The sequence below is a fragment of the Orbicella faveolata genome, unplaced genomic scaffold (genome assembly GCF_042242905.1).
Source record: "Orbicella faveolata isolate gen_17 unplaced genomic scaffold, um_ofav_v1 contig_14, whole genome shotgun sequence".
NCBI lineage: Eukaryota > Metazoa > Cnidaria > Anthozoa > Scleractinia > Merulinidae > Orbicella > Orbicella faveolata.
In genome coordinates, this window is record NW_028301541.1 from 15733663 (window position 1) to 15760560 (window position 26898).

At 39.4% G+C, this 26898-nt stretch overlaps 1 protein-coding gene and 2 pseudogenes across 2 annotated transcripts in view; 1 reads left to right on the plus strand and 2 right to left on the minus strand.

The window, feature by feature from the left end:
* The window catches only part of LOC110046797 (uncharacterized), a 233244-nt gene that overhangs the window by 186247 nt on the left and 20099 nt on the right, over positions 1 to 26898 (minus strand). Inside the window, exon 2 of the mRNA XM_089287542.1 lies at positions 18356 to 18724. Within this exon, the coding sequence (XP_089143668.1) occupies positions 18356 to 18713 (358 nt within the window). The 5' untranslated portion in view covers positions 18714 to 18724. The remainder of the gene's footprint in view (positions 1 to 18355; positions 18725 to 26898) is intronic.
* Positions 1 to 26898, minus strand: part of LOC110046813 (usherin-like) — a 260713-nt pseudogene that overhangs the window by 56421 nt on the left and 177394 nt on the right. The window lies entirely within an intron of this gene.
* On the plus strand, positions 1419 to 13132 carry LOC149114194 (uncharacterized; annotated as a pseudogene).

The following is a 26898-nucleotide window of genomic DNA, read 5'->3' on the forward strand; positions in this document are numbered from 1 at the left end:
ACCTAATGGGAAAAGCTCACCCTTCATCGCATGCTCGCAGTTATATGCCAAACACTTTGTTTCTTTGACTGATTATCCAATTGGAAACGATTATCAAACCCGCCCACAAAAACCTCAACCTAACCCACAGAAAATACCGAGGTAAGCCCAATATGTGAGTACTTCCTCCTCTTTTATTGAAGAATAAATATGGCCATTAATTCTAAACTGTATCGGGATCAAGTCTTCTCACATACCATTTAACTTTACACCAAGAAATTTGATTGGCTGTTCATAGTAGATCCAGTCTAATTGGTATGACATACATGCATCTCTCACTCACTCACTCATCCAGTGACCCGCCATAACATACACCAGACGCGCCGACTAAGAGGTATTTTTTTTTACAAAAAAATAACTCAAATATAAATTACATTACGCCAGTCACGTAATACATGTAGCGTGTTTAATCTATGTGACTTTGAACCTATATTTTGGGCTTTATCCATAGTTTTATGTACCATGCGTGAAATAATGAAACGATGTTGTAATAACGACATGGATCGACTCTATTTTTGTATGACTTCCCACAAAACATGGCCCACAAATGGAACTGAAACAGACTAGAGTGCCCAACAACAGAGTTCTTTGAACATACTGCATTATGCAAATTTGAGAAGAGACTGTCGCGAACTTTTGCATTTTACCTTTGTGAACTTTAATTGCCCAGAATTTTTTTACCATATTATTATAGTAGAAACGACATACGTTTGCACAGTACTTGCTTTGTTTCCATATCGGACATACCAAGGTGCGTTTTAAGCCTGTAAAACTACGCATTTTTTGCCGTTTTCCTAGGGGCTTGAAAAGGCAATTCTTCGACGGTCGATAGAATCCTTCAAAATGCTTGAAAAATTTCAAACTGGCTATTGTTAGATAGAAGAAAGGTAAAGCTCTTATGTTAAGTTTACCCCGTGTTCTCACAGCATGAAATCCAGATTTACGGAGACTTAAAGGTTGCGTAAATCTGCGTAAAGTTACGTTACAAGCTTTACGTCAACTTTACGTACTACGTAAAGGTATGTAAAGATAGCTTTACGCGAAAGTGGCGTAAAATCAGTGTAAACCTTGTGTATAGTTTCTGAGTCGACTTTAAGTTTATTAACGCATGGTGTAAAGGGTACTTAAAGTTGTTTCTTCAGCCCAAATCAAACATAAATGAGATAATTCGTTAAGATGCAGAAGTTTTAGCATATTGTTGTGAGAGCACAATGAATAACACATCCCCAAAACAGTCTTACCCTATTTTGAGAGTTAAAAGTTTGCAACAATTTTCATTCTGAGAAATATGGTCATAACTGGGATGTTAATATCGCTAAACACAAACGAATTTATTTATTATTCAGATTCTGTTTTCGTTTCCTTATACTTTTGTAGCAATGATCTCGCCAGAAGAACCAGAAGAGAATAGATTTGTGTTTTCGGCGGTAAAACCGGCAGGGCTAGCTCTACGCAATGCTGTCTCCATTTCTTGTTTGAATTCTTCAGCGTCGTCTTTTCTCGTCCAGCATTCATAGTGTACATCATAATAAAGCTGACGATGCTTCCAGAATGCGGTCCTAGACAGATATTCATTGCAATGCGCGCACAAGAGTCTACTTTGCTTTCGCAAGCAATGCATATATGCTTGTTAGTTTCTGTTTAAAAACAGTTAGACTTACTATCGGCCGGACTAATCGGCCGGGAAAGACACTGGGTCCCAGATTATCATGAGCCAATCGTGTTTCTTTCATGCAAAAATAAGCCAATAGGAAAATGCGAATTTATTGGCGGGAACGTGGCGGCTCACTTTGTCGGTAAAGCTTTGTCGACGTTGTTTATTTCCTGTCATCGTGTCCTTTAGTGTGTCATTTCTAGCTATAAACTGGGGAACTGTGAAGTTGACGCAGCAGATTTCGCTTGATCAAAGCATTGAAATAGGGAAGACCATTATGTTCTTCTTCTTCAAAGAGTTATAGATGAAAACACACGCTTGCGAGAGGCAATAGAACCACGGGACAACGAACAGAAACGTGTACTTGAAGAACTGTAGGCAAAATTCGAGAGCAACAGTGCCAATACGCCGACAAGAACCACTGGCAGGAAAAGAAAGAGAACGATTGCCGTTTCCCCGCAATGCCTTGTAAGTGTTTCATAGTTGTCATTTTGTAATTCACAGTAGTTATCGATCAAGCAAAACTGTTCAGCGTTGTTTGCGATCGGAGAGGTCATCAGACGTCACAATGTTTGATGTGTTATCATGACCTATCATCTATACACGTGCACGTGGTTGTTTACGGGTTTTAGTTTATTGCTTGGCTATCTTTAAAACGAGGAATCGGGGAATCGGGGAATCGGGGAATCGGGGAATCGGGGAATCGGGGAATCGGGGGATCGGGGAATCGGGGAATCGGAGAATCGGGGAACCGGGGAATCGGAGAATGAAAATAGGAGAACGGGGAACGGGGAACGGGGAACGGGGAACGGGGAATGGGGAATCTTTAAAATGGGGAATCTTTAAAAGCGGGAATCTTTAAAAGCGGGAATCTTTAAAAGCGGGAATCTTTAAAAGCGGGAATATTTAAAAGCGGGAATCTTTAAAATGGGGAATCTTTAAAAGCGGGAATCTTTAAAACGGGGAATCTTTAAAAGCGGGAATCTTTAAAATGGGGAATATTTAATAGCGTTAATCTTTACTGAAAAGTGAACGAGAATCTCTCAGTTTCCCACCGGAAGCTATTTATTCTGTCACATGTATCAACTCAACAGGCACAGAGACAGTTGTGGAATTTATTCATTGTAATTATATTGCACGTTATTAAAGCACATCGGTTTAGCGGGATAGTAGAGCGGTTCAAATCTCGATTCTCACTTTTTGAGATCCGCTAGACCCACCGACCAAAGAATCGAACCGCCTGGATTTATCTTAACTCCGGACTGTGACGTTTTTAAATTGAGTTTCGCAGCGATGGATATTTGTCCTAGCCTCATCATGTGCTAATGGAAGGACTTACGACTTAACGACAAATGCATGGCACGGAAAACACGTTTTTGGTTATTTAATCGATAAATCAACAGTCCCCCAAATCTGGTTTCACATGACGTCGCTAAAATTCAAACTACAAAACTATTGATTCTCCTCAGATTTTACTTTCATGATGTATAAGAGCAGCTGAAAACTAATATTCGTACAAATTTTCGCTCCAAGTGGGTTCTTGGTCTTGGCCGCGTGACGCGGCGTTTACATGACGGGCAAGAAAGCTGTCATGTTGGTTGAAAGAGTGACTTATTTCGGGGAATTTGGCTATCTGAACAGTTCATGTATTAGAAAAACTATAATTTTTAAAATGTTTTTGAGTTCCTGGAGAGATAAATTCACACTTTTGTACCAAAACTCAATGACAGATGTTTCCGTTGTTTTCCGGCCGCCATCCCGATGGGCGCCAGGATGGCGTCTCCATCAAAATCTCTATAAATTTGGGTAAAAAATTTCTCCGCATATCATGCGTAAGAAACATTACTGTGACCTGAATCTTGGCGAAAGTCTTCCCATATTTACCTTCGTTCTCTTCAAGATTCTGGACTTTATTATTTGAACTGTTTTGATTTTGATTTTGATTTATTTTGAACGGCGTGACACTGAAAATCAGCAATAAAGTAATGCGATTCTCGATGCCCGAACGATGTGGCGGCGAATTTCGCGTGTAATCCGTCCTTGTTTGCTTCATGATACCTCTTTCTACGCCATGCAGTGATGCAAAGACAATTTCAAAGTGCCCATTGCATTCACTTTAAAGAAGAAAGAATCGGTCGCTTTGAAGGAAAGCGGAATGATCTCGGCGAACAAGATGTGATAGGGGAAGGGTCGTTGGAGCCGTTTTCATCTTAAAAACCAGGAACGAGGGAAAGTCGAAACAGTGGTTGACAAGAAATCACCCGCCTTTAAAGATTCCCGCTTATAAAAAAGATTCCCCGCTTTTAAAGATTCCCCATTTTAAAGATTCCTCATTTTAAAGATTCGCCATTTTAAAGATTCGCCATTTTAAAGATTCGCCATTTTAAAGATTCCCGTTTTTACAAATTCTCCATTTTAAAGATTCTCGCTTTTAAAGATTCCCGATTTTAAAGATTCCCGCTTTTAAAGATTCCCACTTTTAAAGATTCCCGCTTTTAAAGATTCCTCATTTTAAAGATCCCCGCTTTTAAAGATTCCCCATTTTAAAGATTCCCGCTTTTAAAGATTCCACGTTTTAAAGATTCCCGCTTTTAAAGATTCCCCATTTTAAAGATTCCCGCTTTTAAAGATTCCCCATTTTAAAGATTCCCGCTTTTAAAGATTCCCCATTTTAAAGATTCCCCGTTCCCCGTTCCCCATCCCCATTCCCATTCCCATTCCCATTCCCATTCCCGTTCCCCATCCCCATTCCCATTCCCATTCCCATTCCCATTCCCATTCCCATTCCCATTCCCATTCCCATTCCCCGATTCCCCGTTCCGCGTTCTAAAGATAGCCTTTATTGCTTTCTGTTTCATCAGATCTTTTGCTACCCCGGTTGCTCTTTTATAATCAGGTATTATTCCAGAAATTCTGTTATCTCAACCTCTTTTGATACTATATTTATGTCGGGTAGGCGAAGTTAATAAAGAAAACTATTCTTGATCGTTTACTTTGAGGTACCGATCTGAGAGAACGGCCGCGAAGTGACCAAGCAAGCGCGTGCATTTCCGCGCGCTAGGGAATCGGCCACAGAACCAGCGTCCAAATGGCGCCGATTTAAAATTTCCGGGATTTTTTTTTTCTTTTCGCGGGGATAAGGCACAGACGGGACGGCTAAGGTTTTACTTGTAAGACAGCCCTAAGTAAATTATTCTCAGACATATTTTTTAACAGAAGAGTGGTGTTGGTAATAATAGTTAATTTTTAGCTCGAAGTAGAGCATTTTGTAAAGTGAAACATAAAGTTTGTCTTTGTCGCAGCAGTGCTGGCTTTCGCTTTTTTTCCCAATCTTTCTGTACAAATTAACCTCTCCTTTTTTTTTAATAATCAGCAGTTAAATAATTACTGATTTCAATATTTTTATTTACAGAAAGACTTTAGAAAGATGTATAAAGTCCTGAAAGAAAATGAAACATTCAAGCCTGACTTCATTTTGGATGAAAGGTAGTCATGGTCTTTCTTTTTGTAACGTGTGATGTGGCATGTTTTGTTCTTTTTTTTTTCCCCCTTTTTTTTAGGGAGTAAAACAAGAAGACTTGTTACATTAATTTTGTTGAACCAGAACCACTGCAATCCACCCTCTGATTTACATTGTAACTATCAAACCGCTGTAGGTGTTAAATTCAGGACTCATATTTTTAGTAGATGTATAAAAATGAGGAATAATTTGGTTGTACGCGTACAGAAACCTACATTAAAACTTTGCCGCATTTAACTAAAAATTTGTTTGGAAGAAGTTTGAGCTTGTGCTTACGTTAAACTGACAAGTTATTTCTATAACAAGTTTTTAGTGGGCTTACAGGGCATTTACTGAAACTGGGGCCACCCAGGCATTGAAAACCAATCAGACGGCAGAAATGAAACAATAGATTCCAACATTTTCAAATCCAGCTAATCAAATGTCCTGTTTAATTCAAATCCAGCCAATCCAATGTCCAGTACAAAACGATCAAATCTCAACTTGTTCGTTGTGATGTGACAACTACGGTGTCGCTGATCAATAAATTGCCAGCTTAAACGTTTAGTTGGAATCTATTGTTTCAGTTCTGCCATCTGATTGGTTTTCATTGTCTGGGTGGCCCCGGTTTCAGTAAACGCATCGTAAAATGCGGAAGATTAACATTTTCTTATCACTTTAAACACAGGAAGTTTAAGGGCCAGTAACTAAAATCAACCAATCCGATTGCTCCATTGCAAGTGCAATAGTCTATATTTCTAAATATCAGACTGAGAAGATACTGTCCCAAATGATCCTGTGCATGATTTTCGTGCAGTAATACCTGACAAAAGTTGAAAATAAAGCTGTTTCAAATGAGAAGCCCTCTCATACCTTAGACGGTTTGTAAACTGTATCTATTGGAATGAATTTTTTTTTTGTCTCTTACTAGCCTCGCTTGCTGGGGAGACATTGTATTGGCCCTCATTCTTTGCTGTACAGACTTCTGGCAGAGATTATCCCAGTACATCCCTTACACTTGTTAATGAGATGTATTAGAGTGTATAATTATCTCCTTTTATTGAAATGTTTCTTTTTCCACAGATTCACATCAGAGGAAAATCAAGAATTGTATACATGCATGTAGTAGATTGCAGGAAAACAACTACACACAGGCATCTCATCAGGCTGTCCCTTGACTGTTGAAATGAGAAACAGTGATAATACAATTTATTGATCCAAATGTATCCATTTTTAATTTGAATCAATTTGACCGGTACACAACATAAGGTCATACATGTACTTTGAAATAAACAACATAGTCATGATTAATGACAAAATGTGAGTGTTCAGTGGTCAAATTACATTTACCATTTGGTTCTTCAGTTCTAAATGTAGAAGTCCATATTATGTTTCAAAGAACTAAATTGTACTTTATTTTTTGGCTTCCTCTCCTCTAACTTTGTTTATTTGTTCAGGCTAATAAATAATCATCTCTCTTTTAAGCCCTCTGTTTTCATCTCTTATCTCTCTTTCTCTATACAAGTATTTAAGACCCCACCCCCCTGTCAACCATTCTTGAATTATATAAGCCCTGCAAGCTTTATTATAGAGGTCTATAGTATATGTTACAGTATTATTAATAAAAAAAAGTAAATGTGTTACCATTATTAAATGACTAATTCAGTGGTGTTATAACAACATTATTATTATTTGCTTGATGGAAGGTGCTACTGCAACCTATTTTAAGAGTTTGCACGATTCTTCAAGTAGAGCTAAAACTGGAAAGTTAGAGAGACATGGCATCCTCTGTAGGAGACAAGGGAGGAGGAGAGATGTAACTTTTTTCCATTATGATGAATAACATCTATTGTTATACAAATTTACTTTGTAGAGTACAAATAACTCGTGAAACGAGTACAAATATCACACAACATATCTGTACTCTTCTCATTCTCTTCCCCCTGGCCCCCTTCCCGCGAACCACGTGAAAGAAGTAAAACATTGGCAAAATTTTGGGAACAGATAATGTTGGATAATAGTTCTCCTATTAGACGTTTTCGTGTGTAGTATTTCTGTAAATATTTACTCGTCATTTGTATTTTGACTCACCGTTCTGACTCACCAAAATACTGCTTGACTCATAAAAATATGCTGCAATACTACACATTAAAATGTCTAATAAGATATATTTATTATAATTGTTATACACTGTATGGCTATGTTGTGGTTCAATTTTATCCGTGGTTCAAATTTTATTCTCCTTTGTTTTTGGGTATGGTGACATACTTTAATGAGTTTGAAACAAAGGATAATAAAGTTAAAACCAAGGATAAAACTGAACCACAACAAATGCACCGGTTACATTGACTTTAACTACTGTATGGCACATACATGTATTTGACATGTACTAAAATTAAGTGGCAGTGCCGCTAAAAGCGGTCCACTCGACTTCGGGACCAAAAATAATTTTCCTTCATTTTTTATCAGTGAAAAGGGTTTGACACATTTATATAAAAAAGCAATTTATTATTTTCCAATTCCGTATTTTTGCTTTGCCACGAGCCAAAATTGAATTTTGGCCGAACTGAGGTTGCCGACCGTAATCAGAAAGGTAAAATTCACCGATTTTGTGAAGCGTGCTACGTCGCCTAAAATGCAGCTCACGGAATTTCGTTTTCATACGAATTTTAAGGTACATTCATTACTTTGACTGACGAAATATGGAAACTTTTCGAAAAATTCTAAGCTTACCAGCGAGGCTGGAAGACACCTTACTCCGAGGCCTTTGATCACCTACTTAAATTTAGCCAAATTTGTCGGGGAAAATCTCAAAAGTTGGGTCTAAATGAAGCCTAAAAACCACATCACAGTAAATTTCATACCTTAATCAACCGTTCTATAAGTTCAAACCGGTGGGTATCTCCTTCGATTGCACGCGAGAACAGATTAAAATCTGCCACAGCCAGTGTGTTTACATAGCTATCGCTCGTGTCAAAGTTCATTTGCATAACCCCAGCACCCGGTGAAAATACATCTTCTTCCGTTCAGGTTCGTTTGTTGACCTTCTGAGTAGTGCCAAATAGCTTCCTTTAATACTTGTGCACACTCTAGATCCAGTTTTGAGGTGAAGGTTGCGTTAAAGTTGATCAATTCTCAAGACTTGCGAGACTCCAAAAGTAAATAACGGCGCCGGTCTGCAGAAATTAACCGTAGCCGTCGTCCTGACCCTTCAATAAATTCTGCCGCAGAGGTAGCACTAGGAGAAGAAGAAAATCGTAAGTTTTCATTTACCGTTTAATGGCAACTGAATCCTGTACTACTGCCAATACTACGGGAAGCTTGAGGGCTATATGCCCGAATTTGAAAATCAACAACAACGAACACTTGCCGGTTGCATCGCTGGGAAATGAACCTGAATGAACACGACACGCTTGAATAGAACTATGTTTTGCGATGAATGATGGGCTTTACGTCTGTTTTATGCTAGTTGCTTGTCTTTCAGTATCTTGCACAGCGCATAAAATAAACTTCGGTATCGGTTTATCGGACCGTTTACACAACGAAAGCTGCACCAGCTTCGTCAAAATGCCACACAAGTTGTAACGTGACCAATTACCCGGGAGGGGGGTACTCCCTTATATGGGCTATATAGGTATCTGTATGTGAGGCCCCAAACGGAAGGGTTTTTCATAAATAGGGTATCGATTTTGGCCATTGGTTATAAATTCGGTATGGTTTTAGCACTCTAGTCTTGAGTTGGGCATGTTTCTTAGCAGAAGCTACTTTTTCATCATTATCAATAAGACCTTCAACAAAAGTCCTTCATAACGTATGTTTAGGGCAACTGTGTCAGCCGCAACGGTCATAAATAGGCTATCGAATTTTTGGTCAGGTCATAACTAGGGTAGCAAAAAACGCAGATTTTGGTCATAAAGAGGGTAAGGGTTTTGGGAAGTGGGCCGCACACCCCCACTCAACTTGCATAAAAGTTGAGTAGGGGGCATATAGCCCTCAAGCTTCCAGTAGTCTTGGCAGTAGTACAGGATTCAGTTGCCATTAAACGGTAAATGAAAACTTACGATTTTCTTCTTCTCCTAGTGCTACCTCTGCGGCAGAATTTATTGAAGGGTCAGGACGACGGCTACGGTTAATTTCTGCAGACCGGCGCCGTTATTTACTTTTGGAGTCTCGCAAGTCTTGAGAATTGATCAACTTTAACGCAACCTTCACCTCAAAACTGGATCTAGAGTGTGCACAAGTATTAAAGGAAGCTATTTGGCACTACTCAGAAGGTCAACAAACGAACCTGAACGGAAGAAGATGTATTTTCACCGGGTGCTGGGGTTATGCAAATGAACTTTGACACGAGCGATAGCTATGTAAACACACTGGCTGTGGCAGATTTTAATCTGTTCTCGCGTGCAATCGAAGGAGATACCCACCGGTTTGAACTTATAGAATGGTTGATTAAGGTATGAAATTTACTGTGATGTGGTTTTTAGGCTTCATTTAGACCCAACTTTTGAGATTTTCCCCGACAAATTTGGCTAAATTTAAGTAGGTGATCAAAGGCCTCGGAGTAGGGTGTCTTCCAGCCTCGCTGGTAAGCTTAGAATTTTTCGAAAAGTTTCCATATTTCGTCAGTCAAAGTAATGAATGTACCTTAAAATTCGTATGAAAACGAAATTCCGTGAGCTGCATTTTAGGCGACGTAGCACGCTTCACAAAATCGGTGAATTTTACCTTTCTGATCACGGTCGGCAACCTCAGTTCGGCCAAAATTCAATTTTGGCTCGTGGCAAAGCAAAAATACGGAATTGGAAAATAATAAATTGCTTTTTTATATAAATGTGTCAAGCCCTTTTCACTGATAAAAAATGAAGGAAAATTATTTTTGGTCCCGAAGTCGAGTGGACCGCTTTTAGCGGCACTGCCACTTAATTCAGAACAGTCACGTTTGTATAGAACGTAACTCTCCTTTTTTTAATGAAAGACAACAAGAACAGGAAAAGCCAATATTGTCTCCACTGGAATTGCTTTCCTACATCAGGGTGCAACCCCTAGATCTTAACTGTCACAATCTGCTAAACTGGGGGGTAGTATTTTTTGCTGTAAATGCAGTAATCTTGTTTCTGGGTGAGAGACAGTTAACAGTAATTGTTATTATTATAATCCACTCCAAAATTGTAAATTGGATGTGTGGGAAATGATGAGACAAGAAAAATCTTTCAATGCTGAACCAGTATTTTATGGTAATCCTGCCATATTTTTTATCTAAAAGCTATGATATTTTCATTTTCTGTCCAGAAAATCCAGAGGAGACTTTCCTCTTTGAAAGCCATGCCATGGTCTGTGGAAAAGAAGAAGGAAATCGAGAAGGCAGTTGGCAGCATGGAGTGCACAAGTTCAGATGAGTCTGACTGGTTAGAAGATGAGAACGGCGAATTGCGACATTCTGGCTTTCTTGTGAAAAAGTTGCCATGGGAGCGGACTTGCTGAAAAAATGTAAAACAAAGCCTTGATGAACCCTACATGCGTGGGCTTAACTAGCGAGCAAGACAAAATCTCGCCATCAGAAGTGTTCATCGTCTGCCATCTACACGAGGTCCACCCACTGAACTCCTAGAGTGGGTGGTAAGGGTGCTTCCCACCACCAGACCTGCAATGCCTTCCTCTGGAAGTTCGCCTGGTGCCAGACCTACAGCAACTTCCCCTGGTACCAGACTTGCAAGACCTTCCACAGTTGTCAGACCTACAGAACCTTCCTCGGCACCACACCTGCAGCAACTTCCCCTGGCATCAGACCAGCAACAACTTCCCCGAGCATCAGACCTGAAACAACTTCCCTCAGTACCAGACCTGCAACACCTTCCACTGGTACCAGACTTCCCAAACTTTTACCTGGGAACAGATCTGAAAAAAATTTCCCAGGCACCCAGATTGCTGCTCCCTAGTTTTGTAAACTGTTTCAATGCGAATACCGAGAACTTTGTCAATTTTCCAGATATTTTTTGCATATTCAATGAGGCAAAAAGCTGTATTTTCGTTTTTTGCGGATTTCTCGAAGACGTAAAATTCTAAGAAAATTGGAATAATATTTTCGAAAGTAGCTCCCTAAAAGCGTGCTTCAAGCAAAGTTTCAGGATTTCGATTTTTTGAACTTGGCCAGCCATTCTCGATATTTCCAGTCAGTGACTCTTAAAATGTGTCCGTGTATTTTGATAAATTACTAACTTACTTGCTCACTGAAGCATTATACATGTAGTTTCCTATGGCTATTCACACCACATCAGCTAAACATCAATGGAACTTTATTATTTATAAATTAAATGACACACAGTACATGTACAGAATGTAATGATCCTGGTTTTGGTTTCCAAGTAAGCACTCTGGCCTCAATTAGAAACATGAGAGATGTTCAAAACAAAAAATATTCTGACAGAACAGATATGAATTAACCCATCGCACCTGAAGGGTTAAGGCACACCCACCTCGACATGTTTCATACAAGAGCATACAAATTCAGACAGATAAGTAACTTCTTCGGTTTCAACTACACATGCTCAAAGAGAGCTAACTAGCTCCTTTAGGATCTAAAGAGGTTAATGACCTTGATAAATTTATTGCAAACTGCCAGTGGAGGAAATCCCATGTGAAAGCCCTGTTTATAATTGTTGTCTCTTTTTGCATTGTAAAAATATGAGAATTGTGGTAATATCATTTGTCTCATGATGAGGTCACTAGAGATATAGATCACAACATATCAACTGCTCACTACTAGTCTTCATCAAGAAGTACCAATTATATCATGCAGGGGGGCTTGTGATTGTTGCATTCAATCCTTCTTTCCAGCAAAAAGTTTATTTATCAGCATGCTGATGAACAATGAAAATTTACACAACAACATTAAAGCATTACTTACAGGAAAATAGCCAGAAAAAAAATATGACTGAGGCAATGTCTACAGTAAATTAAAATTCTCTTCCTAGATATTTAGCAGTGTTTACCTTCGCCTTCAAAAAAGAAACAACAGAAACGAAAAAAAATGCTGAGGCAAGTGGCTCGGTTTGCCTTACAGTAGCTACGGCCTTGACTAAGGGTATTCCGGGTGAAATGCCTTGTCTTCTTCACTCAACAAAGTATCACTAAGGGTTGCAAGTGAGAAGTAAGAGAATACAGTCGTACTATGTTCTTGGTTTAGGCCTGTCAGTTATGAAATCCTTGATTAAAGCACTGGGTACCATTTATGGGTTTAATTTGTATGTCTGCTTTAGGATGGCATCTTTCAGTTATCAGTCAAAGCTTGAGTCACACTAGCGTTACTCTCCTTCAGGAGTCTGACTCCACTTTCCAGGCTAGTACCCCCATCCCTCTTCCTTCCTCCCTGTAAAAAGTATGTTTACATTTTGTTCAACTAATAACAATGTTTTTGCAGAAAATTGGTAATTCGAGATGATTTATTTAGACGTTTTTAAAGAATGAAGTCTTAATTAAGCTTATTTACAAATCGCAATGGCGGGAAATGGTGTTAAATGACAAAAATGACACTTTTTCTATTTTCTCTTGTTTATTTCAACTAGACTAAGTTTAGAAAATGAGATTGTGAATCTAAAAAGTTAAACTTGATGTAATAAAACCTTGCAATAATTTTATATACAGCGACTTTGCCCCGGGCTTTACCTCGCTTTCTGCTTTTTACAATATGGCTGCCGCTGCCGAACAATTGCATTCCGTATTGGTAGAGCGTTTGTTTCTAGGATTTTCGTCGTCAATGCTTGGCTTTACGGCATATGGTACAGCTCCGAAGGTTTTTGGGCTGGAACTCGAGACCCTGCTTAGCGATTACGAAAGATACCGCTTCAAGAAGTTTCTGCTGAAATGTTTGCTGGTAGCGTGAAGACGAGATGAAACTAGATGAAACAGTTCCCCACATCGCTTCTCATCCTTTAAAGGAATGAAACCAGGCTCATACCACAGATTTTTGAATGAATGCTACTATTAAAGCTGCACAAACACTCATATTTGCCTTAATACTTTGTTGTTCTGAACGGGGAACTCACCAGTTATGACGTCACAAAATTCAGTTCCGACAATTGTCCGACGTTTCCACGAGCCTTTCCGTTTGTAAAGCGAAGAAAAAGTAGTCAAGGTCTAATATCTCGGCGGCTTTTTGACTAAATGAGGTAAAATTTGGGATTATGATTATTTGGATTAGTACCTTTTATTTTAACTTATAATCAAGCTAGGCCTAATTTCGTTGCATTTGACCTTTAAGCGAGCAGGAGTTGAATCAGCTGGTTGAACAAAGGCACTCGGCACTCGGAGACGGACCAAAAAACACAACAAACTGGTCTGTATCAAACTTTTAAGGTTAATAATGCATAGTGGGAATTTTAGAGAGAATTTTCTAGCGATTTGACGACAATAAAATTCAGCACAAGCTTTCACTGTAAAACTTTTCTGGCATGGAAAGCCATTTAAATGCTTTCGGCAAACAAAACACGAAAGCTTTAACAAATCTCTATTTGTGAAGTCTTACATACGAAATCCTATTGTTCTTAAAACGTTAAAGGTAATAGTTTTTTTGAGCTTCAATAAAGGAAGTCTTATCAAATACCGATAGCCTTTGATCAATTATTTCAGTTCCCGGGTTTTAGTTCTGATCGACGTTCGTCGTTCGATCTTGAATTGAACTCTTGAAGACACAGCAGCTCGAAGGAAAGACTGTATCGTGCACAAATATAAGCTTACATTTCTGACAATTTCTTTGGAGCTCAGTCTTCTTTTCATTTAGGCTTATTTTACCAAGTAACGAAAGTGACAGAGATCATGTTCAAAAGCCATTCATGTGTTCAAGATTAGTCTTAGACGCGCAGCTCTTCAAATTTAAAACGAAGTGGAAAGGAAAACGTAACCCACAAACCTGCTATTGAAAAAGAGCATCTCAAACAGCTCAAAGCTTGTTTGTTCGTTTTCTTCTCCACTCTCGCTTTTAAGAAATGTCTGGTTTCATATTGTTCTTTCCTTTTGCTGAAGAGGCCGTGAAGGATAGAGAGCTCAACCACCAAAAGCTTCCACCATGTGCAGTTTGTTTTCAAGTCTTCGAAAAACTGATCCAAATTTAAGCATAACCAATTTTTGAGAGAGGCTTTTACCGAATGCAATTTTCGTTTGTTGTCAGCTTTATATTTAGGTTAACCGAGCAGTTTGAAATTGTTTGTTTGCCCGAGAAACTATTAACTCGTCGCGATCCAAGAAAAATTTTGATGTGTTGCTTTGTCAGATTTTTGAATGAACATTTTCGCGGGGTTTATCGCGCTTTTGACTTCATGTAAGCCAAACGAGATTCAATGACGTGTCCCATTCAAAACTTAGCGCTGAGGAAGAGCTAGGCCCGAGACGTCTGCTATAAACATCTTTTTTAATTTGGCACTGAGTTATTACTATTTACAACTTTTCAACTGTTAACTGTGCCACGCTGCAACTGATCCTTTTGGATTAAAAATATTTATTTCAATTGAGATTCAATATATACTATCTCAAAAGTTTCAATGCGCGCGAGAACTCACGACACGTGCGTGGATCCGCGCGAATATATGTCGTCAGGGTGGTGCAATTTCTTCTAAAAGTAGCAAAATTGTCCCATATCATAGGCGCGCGTGGATTCCAAGACTTACGGTTTCCGTCCCCAAATACATATACGGCTCCTGATCCTGACTATGTCCTATCTCAATTTTCAGTTAAAGAACTAACGAAAAGAGCAAAGTATTACAAGAAAGTAATACAAGCCATCGGGACACGATAGCAACCGGAATATCCAAGGAGTCTGCGCGAACATCACTATTACCGAAAGAAAACATCAAACAAGAAAACAGGAGACATCGTTATAGGAGACGTTGTTCTCATACATGATGACACACCACGCAACCATCTGAAAGTAGGTGTGGTTGGTAATTTACACACAGGGAAAGACGGATCAGTGAGATATGTGTCTTTAAGAGTATACGCTGTGGAAAAAGAGCTTTCAAGACCTTTAGAGACACTGTAAAGTATATCCATTGGAGTTGTCAAACGAAAGCAGCATGCCCAGTAATAGGAAAACAGACAGAGAAACAGTAAATGATAAGCAACATTGTCCTGTACCACTTGCTGCTCAGCCAACAACGCAGAGAATCGAGGAACGATCAAAACGACCAGTAACATTAAGTGAACAATATTAGATTTGCCGTGGGACCATGTAATACTATTCCTATACATTTGTGCTTTACTTGAGTCATATCCCTCTTTTTACATAGAACCATGTTGTATCATGTATAATCTTGTCGGCCTGGCCGGGTGCGTGTCACACATCATGTAATTAAGTACGCCAATATACGAGTCACATGTAATTCTGAACTTCTACAACCAAAGGGGAATTAGGTGTTCACTTCGTTACAACAGTTGCAACACGTACCATGTAAATAAGGTATTACCAAGAGAGGCTAAAAATATCATACTTCATTGGAATTTGAATCCGAGACTTGGTGATATCAGTTCAACCGCTCCGGTAGTGGGAGGTGTCACGAACACGACTCAACCTTTACGCGGACATGTTGTTTGAACAGCAGCCTTATGCTGATCTCAAAATGAAAGACAATTCTCATTATAATGGACTTACTAAGTCAATGTGATTATAAGTACTAAATTGGTACTTGTCAACGAAAAAAAGAATTCAAGTGCAAGTCCAGCGGATAGCTGTGTTTCGTTGAGTAAGGGCAACTTCCTCTTCTTTATCATTATCCTCACCACCACCACAACATACAGACTGCCCAACCAAGATAAGCCAGGTGATCCCAAAGGGTATCATTGCTGTGAAATTTATCGCATGGGCTACTAATTCCATTGTTGCTTACGTGTTTAGCAATACCCTTTAACGGATCTTGAGGATTTAAATGTTAAGAAGTTTCTTTTCTAGATAACTCAATTTAGTTACGTATTTTGTTCTAAATCATATGGTTCTCCTGAATTTCAGATCTTACTGTTATATTGTGCAAACTGCCCTTTATCTCTGACACTAAAGTAACGAATGGCCGCTTGAGCTCTCCCAAGCTTTTCTCCCTGTCAAGTCCGTTCTGCAAGGCACAAGTTGACAGTACTAATCTGTCTCGTCGACGGAACGAGCCACAAAAATGTTTGGTTACAAAAGCGAATGGGAGCCGGAGTGTAGCGGATTCGCTTGAAAAGAAAACCAGTCTGTTGCTTACGAATATACAGTCATTTCAAGAAAAATCATCATACATGTAGCATTCAGCGTGGAAAGCTCCTCTACAAGGTTAGCAGACAAATGTGTCCGCTATTGCTTCGGCAGAAATGACAAACTGTGACATAACAGTAGTCAACACTCCATTGTTAGGAAGCAAATTTTGATTGGTTCGCTAAAAAAGACAGCATTGGATCGGAGTTATACGCTTCGGGGCTATATACTTCTGGTACCGTCACAGGCGGCCCAAGCTCTCAATGTTATCCTTTTGTTTTTTCCTTTTTATGCCAATGTTCAGGCTAACGTGACATATGGCATGTACTATTACATAACGACCGAATTTGACCACGCGAAACATGACTCCCGCCTTGCAGCATATGGAGGTGTTGTGTTACAACGGTTTGAATTTATAAAGGTTTGTATGGGAATGCAACGGCTTTGCTTGAAAAGCCAATTATTCTTATATTTTGTGAATAAAATCTACTTACCCTGTTGCTGTGTTGTATTCTTTGTTGTTTGCCAGCTCCTCGGGCCGATCTAACGCGATTTCAGCGAGTTATCGTTCTGTGGGTTTCCACTACTAGAAGAAAGACAAGGCCGGACACTGATTTCCGGAGTGCCCGCCGCTCGAAGCGAATAAATCCACTGAAAATAACCCTGCCGGCTCGGTTCCTCAGTAGAATGGAAGAAGAGATGTTGAAGTTCCATGTCAGTTCTCTCGCTACGCGATTCCATCCACAACGCCTTCGCAACGATACATTTATTTCGAGATTGCTTCGCTCGCAAACTCGAAAACAGCCGCGTCACAAAAGTTAGGACACTTTCGCGGTGTTGGTTAACTATAATTAGCCCGACCGGGGGTAGTCAGCAACGATTTGTCAACGGTCAAACCAAAATGCTCCCCGGGTACCCTCGTGCTTTAGTTGTCAAACCCATAAAGGGAGTGCCCGGTTACCCGGGGAGCATTTTGGTTTGACCGTTGACAAATCGTTGCTGACTACCCCCGGTCGGGCTAATTATAGTTAACCAACACCGCGAAAGTGTCCTAACTTTTGTGACGCGGCTGTTTTCGAGTTTGCGAGCGAAGCAATCTCGAAATAAATGTATCGTTGCGAAGGCGTTGTGGATGGAATCGCGTAGCGAGAGAACTGACATGGAACTTCAACATCTCTTCTTCCATTCTACGGAGGAACCGAGCCGGCAGGGTTATTTTCAGTGGATTTATTCGCTTCGAGCGGCGGGCACTCCGGAAATCAGTGTCCGGCCTTGTCTTTCTTCTAGTAGTGGAAACCCACAGAACGATAACTCGCTGAAATCGCGTTAGATCGGCCCGAGGAGCTGGCAAACAACAAAGAATACAACACAGCAACAGGGTAAGTAGATTTTATTCACAAAATATAAGAATAATTGGCTTTTCAAGCAAAGCCGTTGCATTTCCATACAAACCTTTATAAATTCAAACCGTTGTAACACAACAACTCCATATACTGCAAGGCGTGAGTCATGTTTCGCGTGGTCAAATTCGGTCGTTATGTAATAGTACATGCCATATGTCACGTTAGCCTGAACATTGGCATAAAAAGGAAAAAACAAAAGGATAACATTGAGAGCTTGGGCCGCCTGTGGTACTGTATGTTAATTATATGTACCACATATTCAATGCACACTTATATCATGCAATAAATGTTGGGAGTATGAATTACTTGCACTTACAGGTTATAGTAAGTTATAAAACACCATAAAAAATGAACTGACTTGTACTTATTTAAAACACGAAACTGCAAATTCCCAAAAACAGCAACTTACTCCTTCAACATATCGGATCGAAGTTTGAAGCTACTATCAGTACAATCTCTAAGTTTTAAATAGTATATTGAAAATAGAAAACAGAGTTTGGGGGAGAAATTGGTCAGGAGATTTACCTTTAATTTTGTTCACTTACCCACAACAAGCAACTGAACAGTATCATAAGCAATTTGTACAGCAAGTTTTTGAGATGTGAGTTGGCAAATATAGAACCTTTCATCTGCTTTCTGGATTGAGCTCAGTCTGAAAGTGACCTGTCCAGGACTAATTCCATTCCATTCTCCACTCACACGTCCACTGTATGGAGAATTCTGTATAACAGTGGTTTGGAGCATGTTTATGGAAACCAGAACATCTTCAATTTTAACAGAACCATCGTGTTTTGTTCCCCACTCAACTCTCTCCAGGTTTCCTCCATGAAACGCCCAAGTGAAGTTGACAGATGAACCAAGAACTCCAGTCAGCTTGTTTCCGCCAAAGGGCGAGGTAAACATTGGTCCACAGACTGCAATAAGACAAAATTGTCGGTGTCTCTCACAAAGTATTAAAACCCCTGAAACTATATAAGTCCATTTAAGACCGAATACACGAATTTTGTAAAGGCCTTTTAACGTCTTTTTAATTTATGTATCTATCCATAATCCTTGGGAAACGATTTTTACCTCGAAACTTAAGAATGGCTGACAGTTAGGATCGAGAAACGCCGGTCAACGACCCATTTGGCCAATCGATCATATTTTGCCCAAAGATACCCTTAGGTGACCCAATTCTAAAAATCATATTTAAAGGTTCCAGCGAATTTTTATTTTTCAGAAATTCGCAAAAATTTGAAAGCGCGGTCAGAGTGCGGTTTTTCGTGTAATGAAATGACAGAAATAAGGTGCGAGGACGAAGCGCTGCTTAAGTCTTAAAATAATTTCAATTGACTTCAAACTTCACACAAATGTGGAACAACCACTCTAATTTATTCCTCGTTTTAAACTAATCTCGGAGATGTTGATATAATGGTTTTCCGAATCATTTTAAAAACACCTATGAAGCGTGTGAAAAATAACGGCAAAATATAGCTCATGTTTAACAGCATCAAAATGCATCTGGTACCTCTCTTTCCGATTATTTTACTCTACAGCCTTAAAATATTATTATTAAACATATACAATGCCAAGTTTCATGCTCGAACTCGCAGTATTTCCCTTTGAGAAAAACGAAAATCTATGTCAATGTGTTGGGCGCAAATAACACAATAATTATACACGAACAAGAGACAAATCAATTTCAACGGCGAAAGTAAAAGGCTGTCATCAATTAAAATCCTGTCAATTTACTGCTATCAGTAGAAACATAATGTCCACTACATAAAAACTGTTTTTAGACGTTTTCGGAACATTGCGCGTTAACTTTGTTTGATTTCCTGTCCGCCGTCATGTCTAGTTTGTCATCGCGTGTATTTCCTTAATGTAAACAACACTGTCAATGGTTGTCATAACAAACGCAAGAGATTTCCTGGAACCTTAATGTTTTCGATTCAGCAAAACGCTTTAAGTTCGTTAAGACGCAATAATGGGTTAATTTGGAATGCTGTTTAGCATTAAGGACGTTAAAGGACTGTAAATTAATCGAGTTGAAATATCGATCTTGAAGCAAATCAAAATCGCGCCCTTATTCTAATTTGGTAAACGGCCGATCTTCGTTCAAGTTCAAGAAGTCGAGAGGTTAATCCGGCAGTGTATCACCGGTCCAACAACAAAATCAAACCGAGGTCATCAAAAGTGTAAGTTTAAAAGTGTAGTGGCAAGTTTCAAATAAGTTTCGCCTATATAAATTGGAAACAAGAAGTGAAACGGTCTGACCCGAAACAAATAAACAAAATATTAATACGACTAATTTAATCCGAAAATGTTACAGAAAACATACATACCTACATCCCTTACTATCTTTCGGCATGGGGGCTTTTCGAAGGCAATATGGTACAATACTACAATTAAATACTAATATACTAAAATTAATAATATTACATTCTAATTTAGATAATCACGAATTTAAAAACTCTACAGTTAATTTACGATTAATTTACAATTAAACATACCTAAAAGCCGTCGATTCCCCTCAATACCACTCCACATTGCCTTAAAGAGCCCAAGCTTTCTGGTGTAAGAATCAGGGGCCTCATGGATCTGTTTTTACTATATCGGCAACCATGCTGCGGCTCTGATATTCGAGACCGGCTTAGTAAAAGTTGTCACACAACCGCACGAGCAGCCCAGTCACGCTTTCACTGCTCTTGCGCAAATGTTCAACATTTCTCGATTTCCATAAACCGATTACAAGTTTAAAGTAGTGACAGTAGATTGAAATGCGCTTTTTTAAGCTGTCCTATCCAGGAGCAATTATTTTTTGTTCTTGAATGGCTCTTAGCTGTAGCTACAGTCCGGCGGAGAGGGGGGACACAGGGATCACTAAGTTAAATAATTTTGAGTTTAGCTCCGCTGAGTCAATTACCTGTTGGCGCGCATATTGCATTGACCTTGTACAGGTGGGAAAACAGTTCAACCGGAAAAGCCTGTTGCACATTGTAATTTAGCGTTGTCCAACACGCAATCGGTCTAGTTGTAATGCTAATCGTATTTGATAAAATCTCAAGTTTTCTTTCGACACATACTGGGGTGACATACTACTAGATGGGCGTGGCCGGGAGCCACGAGTCAAGTCAGTCAACTCCCAAAGCTTAACAGAAGAGTGATAGTGAACCACTGGTGGAAGGACTGCAGATTGTCCCTACGGTTTACCCTGATAGGCCTCTGTGTTATTCTAATGAACTGATGCTGTTACAATGATATTGTTTAGCTTTATGATCATGCTAATGGCTAAGGGTTTCTTTTGCTATTTAGTCAGACATCGCTCTTTCTTCATTTCTGCTGGAAGCATCGTTCTCTGAAAGAGACTTAAGGTCATTTTCTAAAAAGGTACGAACACTGCGACCTTAACATCAGTGCCATCGTCAACGGGTGTGACCGAGGAAGCGTCTGCTGATGTTTCCATGGATAGAGGATAGAAACTATGTACGACAGGGATGTATTAATGTCTTCAAGGCGGCTGCATTCGTGTCTTTCATATGCTGTCCACTTTAGAGAGGCACTTGTCTCTGGAGAAATGTACTCAGTCCGTGGAGAGACTTTCCCTATGACCTTTGCCAAAATGAGCTACAAACCCTGCTTGGAGCAAGTGTTGGCGCTTAACTCAAAGCCACAATAGGTCACCAAGAAGTCCTTGTTGCTTTAAAAGAGGGTTAGGCTTTCAGGGCAGTCAGTGACCAGCAGAAATTGTATCTTATAGCAAAATTCCGCATTAGCCTAAAGAACCTGAAACTGCCTATGCTACGGTGCGGTTGCGAAGACATGGAAGTAGATATACCTCTCTCACTCCTGCCCGGAAAAGCTCCATCCTCGGCGCTTCTGAAGTATTTTGCTAACAACTGCACTTGCCGGAAGTATTCTTAGGAACTGTCGGTGTTTGGTTTCTTCGATATTTAGCAACATCTCTTGCATCTCTCTTGTAGAGAGGGAGAGGGAGTAGACGAGAAAGACCCTTTAGAGGAAAAACTAACGGCCAAATCGTGTCAACCTCTCTGGGAACGAGGTTAGAATCGTCACCCTTTCCAAATTCGCTGAAGCGATTAATTTACCTTTATCAACTTAAGGGCCCATTAACCGATCTTTTCGAGCCTTTGCTAGGGAAAATTTATTCTCATATAACCTCGTCATTTTTAGTTACTTCAGAGTTATTTCATGTGTTTTAACTTTTTCATGATCAGTAATACTAGTGATGACGTCATCAGGCCGCGCCCATGGTCATGTGACTAATACAGAAAAAATGCAAAGGCTCCCAGGCAAATTACTTTCTCGGGATTTTTTTCATTGATTTGATATTTTAATTTAAATCCTCATTACGCTATGCATCGATTTTGTTTCATTTCTGAAAGGTCAGATTTTGAAAGCATTTCAAAATATTGAAAAATTCGTAATTTTCTGAAAAAAGCATGATTTCGAAAAAGAAATGCATAGCTATGTTGCCAACGTTGGCTTTAATCGAAATTCGTCGAAAAAGGCTGGATTTAATTTAAAACCGCGTTTCCTTTAGCATTTAAAGAAACCGGAAGTGCACCCAATATATATTGAAAGTTACCCTATCAGCGCGTGCGCAATTTACATTACCAGCGCACTTCGGTAAGATCAAACAAAGCCACACGGAGTTAGTTTTTCTCTTTCTATTGCTCTTGTTTTTCTGTCTTTCCCTTATTTTGTCTTTGCTTGTACTTTTTTTACTTTGCATTTTGCGAAACACAAAGAAAAACATCTAAAATGTAAGCAAATTTGCAAGTTTTTGAGTTGTTTTATTTTCCGTACTCAGGCTGACGTAAGTGACCGGAAGTGAAATTTCACCTCCTTAGGAACGCGCGCGAGCGCGCGCATGAATCGGTTAATGGGCCCTTAAAAACAGATGATCTAATGTACTTTGTTTCCGACACTACGTGCAGACGCAGCGCAACAGTGCCTTAACAAACTAATCATTCTAGAACATAGATATTGCGAACAGCCTACTTTCCTTAAAATAGTTTTTCACAAAGAACTACTTATTTATGATTCTTTTATACTGAAAAAGAAACCCTTAACCATTAGCATGATCATAAAGCTAAACAGTATCATTGTAACAGCATCAGTTCATTAGAATAACACAGAGGCCTATCAGGGTAAACCGTAGGGACAATCTGCAGTCCTTCCACCAGTGGTTCACTATCACTCTTCTGTTAAGCTTTGGGAGTTGACTGACTTGACTCGTGGCTCCCGGCCACGCCCATCTAGTAGTATGTCACCCCAGTATGTGTCGAAAGAAAACTTGAGATTTTATCAAATACGATTAGCATTACAACTAGACCGATTGCGTGTTGGACAACGCTAAATTACAATGTGCAACAGGCTTTTCCGGTTGAACTGTTTTCCCACCTGTACAAGGTCAATGCAATATGCGCGCCAACAGGTAATTGACTCAGCGGAGCTAAACTCAAAATTATTTAACTTAGTGATCCCTGTGTCCCCCCTCTCCGCCGGACTGTAGCTACAGCTAAGAGCCATTCAAGAACAAGAGATAATTGCTCCTGGATAGGACAGCTTAAACAAGCGCATTTCAATCTACTGTCACTACTTTAAACTTGTAATCGGTTTATGGAAATCGCGAAATGTTGAACATTTGCGCAAGAGCAGTGAAAGCGTGACTGGGCTGCTCGTACGGTTGTGTGACAACTTTTACTAAGCCGGTCTCGAATATCAACACCGCAGCATGGTTGCCGATATAGTAAAAACAGATCCACGAGGCCCCTGATTCTTACAGCAGAAAGCTTGGACTCTTTAAGTATTGAGGGGAATCGACGGCTTTTAGGTATGTTTTCTGTAACATTTTCGGATTAAATCAGTCGTATTAATATTTTGTTTATTTGTTTCGGGTCAGACCGTTTCACTTCTTGTTTCCAATTTATATAGGCGAAACTTATTTGAAACTTGCCACTACACTTTTAAACTTACACTTTTGATGACCTCGGTTTGATTTTTGTTGTTGCACCGGTGATACACTGCCGGATTAACCTCTCGACGTCTTGAACTTGAACGGAGATCGGCTGTTCACCAAGTTAGAGTAAGGGCGCGATTTTGATTTGCTTCAAGATATTTCAACTCGATTAATTTACAGTCCTTTAACGTCCTTAATGCTAAACAGCATTCCAAGTTGGCCCATTATTGTGTCTTAACGAACTTAAAGCGTTTTGCTGAATCGAAAACATTAAGGTTCCAGGAAATCTCTTGCGTTTGTTATGACAACCATTGACAGTGTTGTTTACATTAAGGAAATACACGCGATGACAAACTAGACATGACGGCGGACAGGAAATCAAACAAAGTTAACGCGCAATGTTCCGAAAACGTCTAAAAACAGTTTTTATGTAGTGGACATTATGTTTCTACTGATAGCAGTAAATTGACAGGATTTTAATTGATGACAGCCTTTTACTTTCGCCGTTGAAATTGATTTGTCTCTTGTTCGTGTATAATTATTGTGTTATTTGCGCCCAACACATTGACATAGATTTTCGTTTTTCTCAAAGGGAAATACTGCGAGTTCGAGCATGAAACTTGGCATTGTATATGTTTAATAATAATATTTTAAGGCTGTAGAGTAAAATAATCGGAAAGAGAGGTACCAGATGCATTTTGATGCTGTTAAACATGAGCTATATTTTGCCGTTATTTTTCACACGCTTCATAGGTGTTTTTAAAATGATTCGGAAAACCATTATATCAACATCTCCGAGATTAGTTTAAAACGAGGAATAAATTAGAGTGGTTGTTCCACATTTGTGTGAAGTTTGAAGTCAATTGAAATTATTTTAAGACTTAAGCAGCGCTTCGTCCTCGCACCTTATTTCTGTCATTTTATTACACGAAAAACCGCACTTTGACCGCGCTTTCAAATTTTTGCGAATTTCTGAAAAATAAAAATTCGCTGGAACCTTTAAATATGATTTTTAGAATTGGGTCACCTAAGGGTATCTTTGGGCAAAATATGAGCAATTTGCCATATGGGTCGTTGACCGGCATTTCTCAATCCTAACAGTCAGCCATTCTTAAATAGCTTAAGACCAGGGGACCGTAAACATCGAGAATTGATTTTTAAATCTGAAATCACGGATTTCTTCATATTTTGCCAGGAGAAACCCTTTGGTGAACTATTTTCGAAAATAAGACCAAAACTTGCCAGAGAGTATTTGATTTTGAGGAATCCAACAAAAAGGAGAATTACTGTTTTCGCGCTTCCGCAATAAATTCAGCCGAAAATTTGGACATATTCACATCAGTCTCAGAGAAAGACGGCTCGGTCTATTAAAATTATCTTTTACATGTATGTTTGGTATCACAACTAAAACAAAACGATGTAAAAATATTGCCAAGAAATGCATTTTTACTTCGGGTTAGGAGCGCCCGAAAATTGCTACTTTTTGCACTTTGAAAACAACCTAAAAATAGGGCATTTTTGAAGGCAATTTTCGTACCTTGGTACAGCGAAATCGTAAATGAAAAATACATTTTTGCAAAGCCCTGTTATTGTTTTACAACATATAAAAAATTCAGCTAAGGCAATTGAAAAGCTGTATAGTAAAACATGTGTAAGAAAAGGCCTTTTACGCGTAATTTACGCTACAAGTAACGGTGGTCACGCAAGCACAATTTTTACCCGTGTCTAGACGAAATTCAAGGCTCAAAAAAGCACTCTGGTACATGGCTTCACCCAACGACACTACACTCCAGGGAAGATTAATCATTTCAATTACACATCAGGCGAAGAAAAAATGGGTTAACTAAAACGGCGAATTCTGAGAATATTTTCAAAACAGGTCACTTGAGTAACACGGGCGACCCTTTGACCTTTCATGTCCTTCGGAAATCAACACACAGCAGCTCTTACTTTGACTTTCATTCGTCGGAATACACGTTTCTTTGCTTTTGTTTGCTTTGCTAGCATATCCACAAGTAGAAGACGTTAGGCTTTTCAATTTGGAGGCATCTACCCGCAATATCATAAGAACAGCTGGAGTATTTTTGAAATTTGACTCACTTCGCATTTACACGGTTACGATTAGCTGAAGCTGATCGCCGAATTACACATGAAAATTCGCATTTACAAAATGGCAGTGTTTGCAAGGAAAAAAAAAGTATTAGCAAGGAAGGATCAATGAAATATTGTACTTAATGCTTAGGAATTACTCCTTACCTTGGTGAGTTTTTCCTGACAGGTTTTGGCAAAACACAGAGCGAAGGCACCGCGTGACAGCGACGTAATGTAGTGTTAGCCGGGAGGAACATGTGGTGGTTAAGGGAAGTTGGGTGGTAAGGAGTAGTGGCAGCATTGCTTAGGCGTGGTAAGTTTCGACGGGTGAGTGCAGTTTTATGATGTGTCTTTTAACAAGCACTTTGAAAACGTCTCTGCATGTAAAGATTTGGTATATCCTTGATTGGATCAAGCAAGCTTAAGGGCTGGTTCACACTGACATAAGCATAAGCATAAGAAAAATATGTGTGAAACGGGGTTACAGAAGCATAAGCATAAGGATGGCAATTGCGCAGGCGCAGTTCACCTCTCAGGAATCAAAGACGGCGGATAATGAAGTCGAAATTGGATTGTTGCTACCGTTAAACCGTAGAAATCGAAGATTGCTTATGCAAGACAAACACAAAGAAAACCGAGAAAGGTCATTCGAACGTGTATCACTTACCATTCTCTAATCCAACCTCCTTTGCTACATCTCTCCAAGTCAACCTTTTTACCTCATGGTATGTACTTCATACCATGAGGTATAGTGATGGTTGGATTGGTCACTCCATTTCCGTTAAACAATTAATTTATGCATTAAATCCGCATTAAAAATGAATTAAACACGTTTCCCCCTGTCCCCCATACTAGGTTTGGTTTTGTCCACAAAGTCGTGTCAATGTTTTATGTTCATATATGTGGGGGGAGCGGGTGGGACAAAGGTGGCAATACATGTTTACAAAATGGCGTCTGTTGTGTCGAGTCCGACGCAAAAATTGTCAAGGCGAGTTTTCCTTCCTTTCGCTCCATGTTTGGTCAAAATAC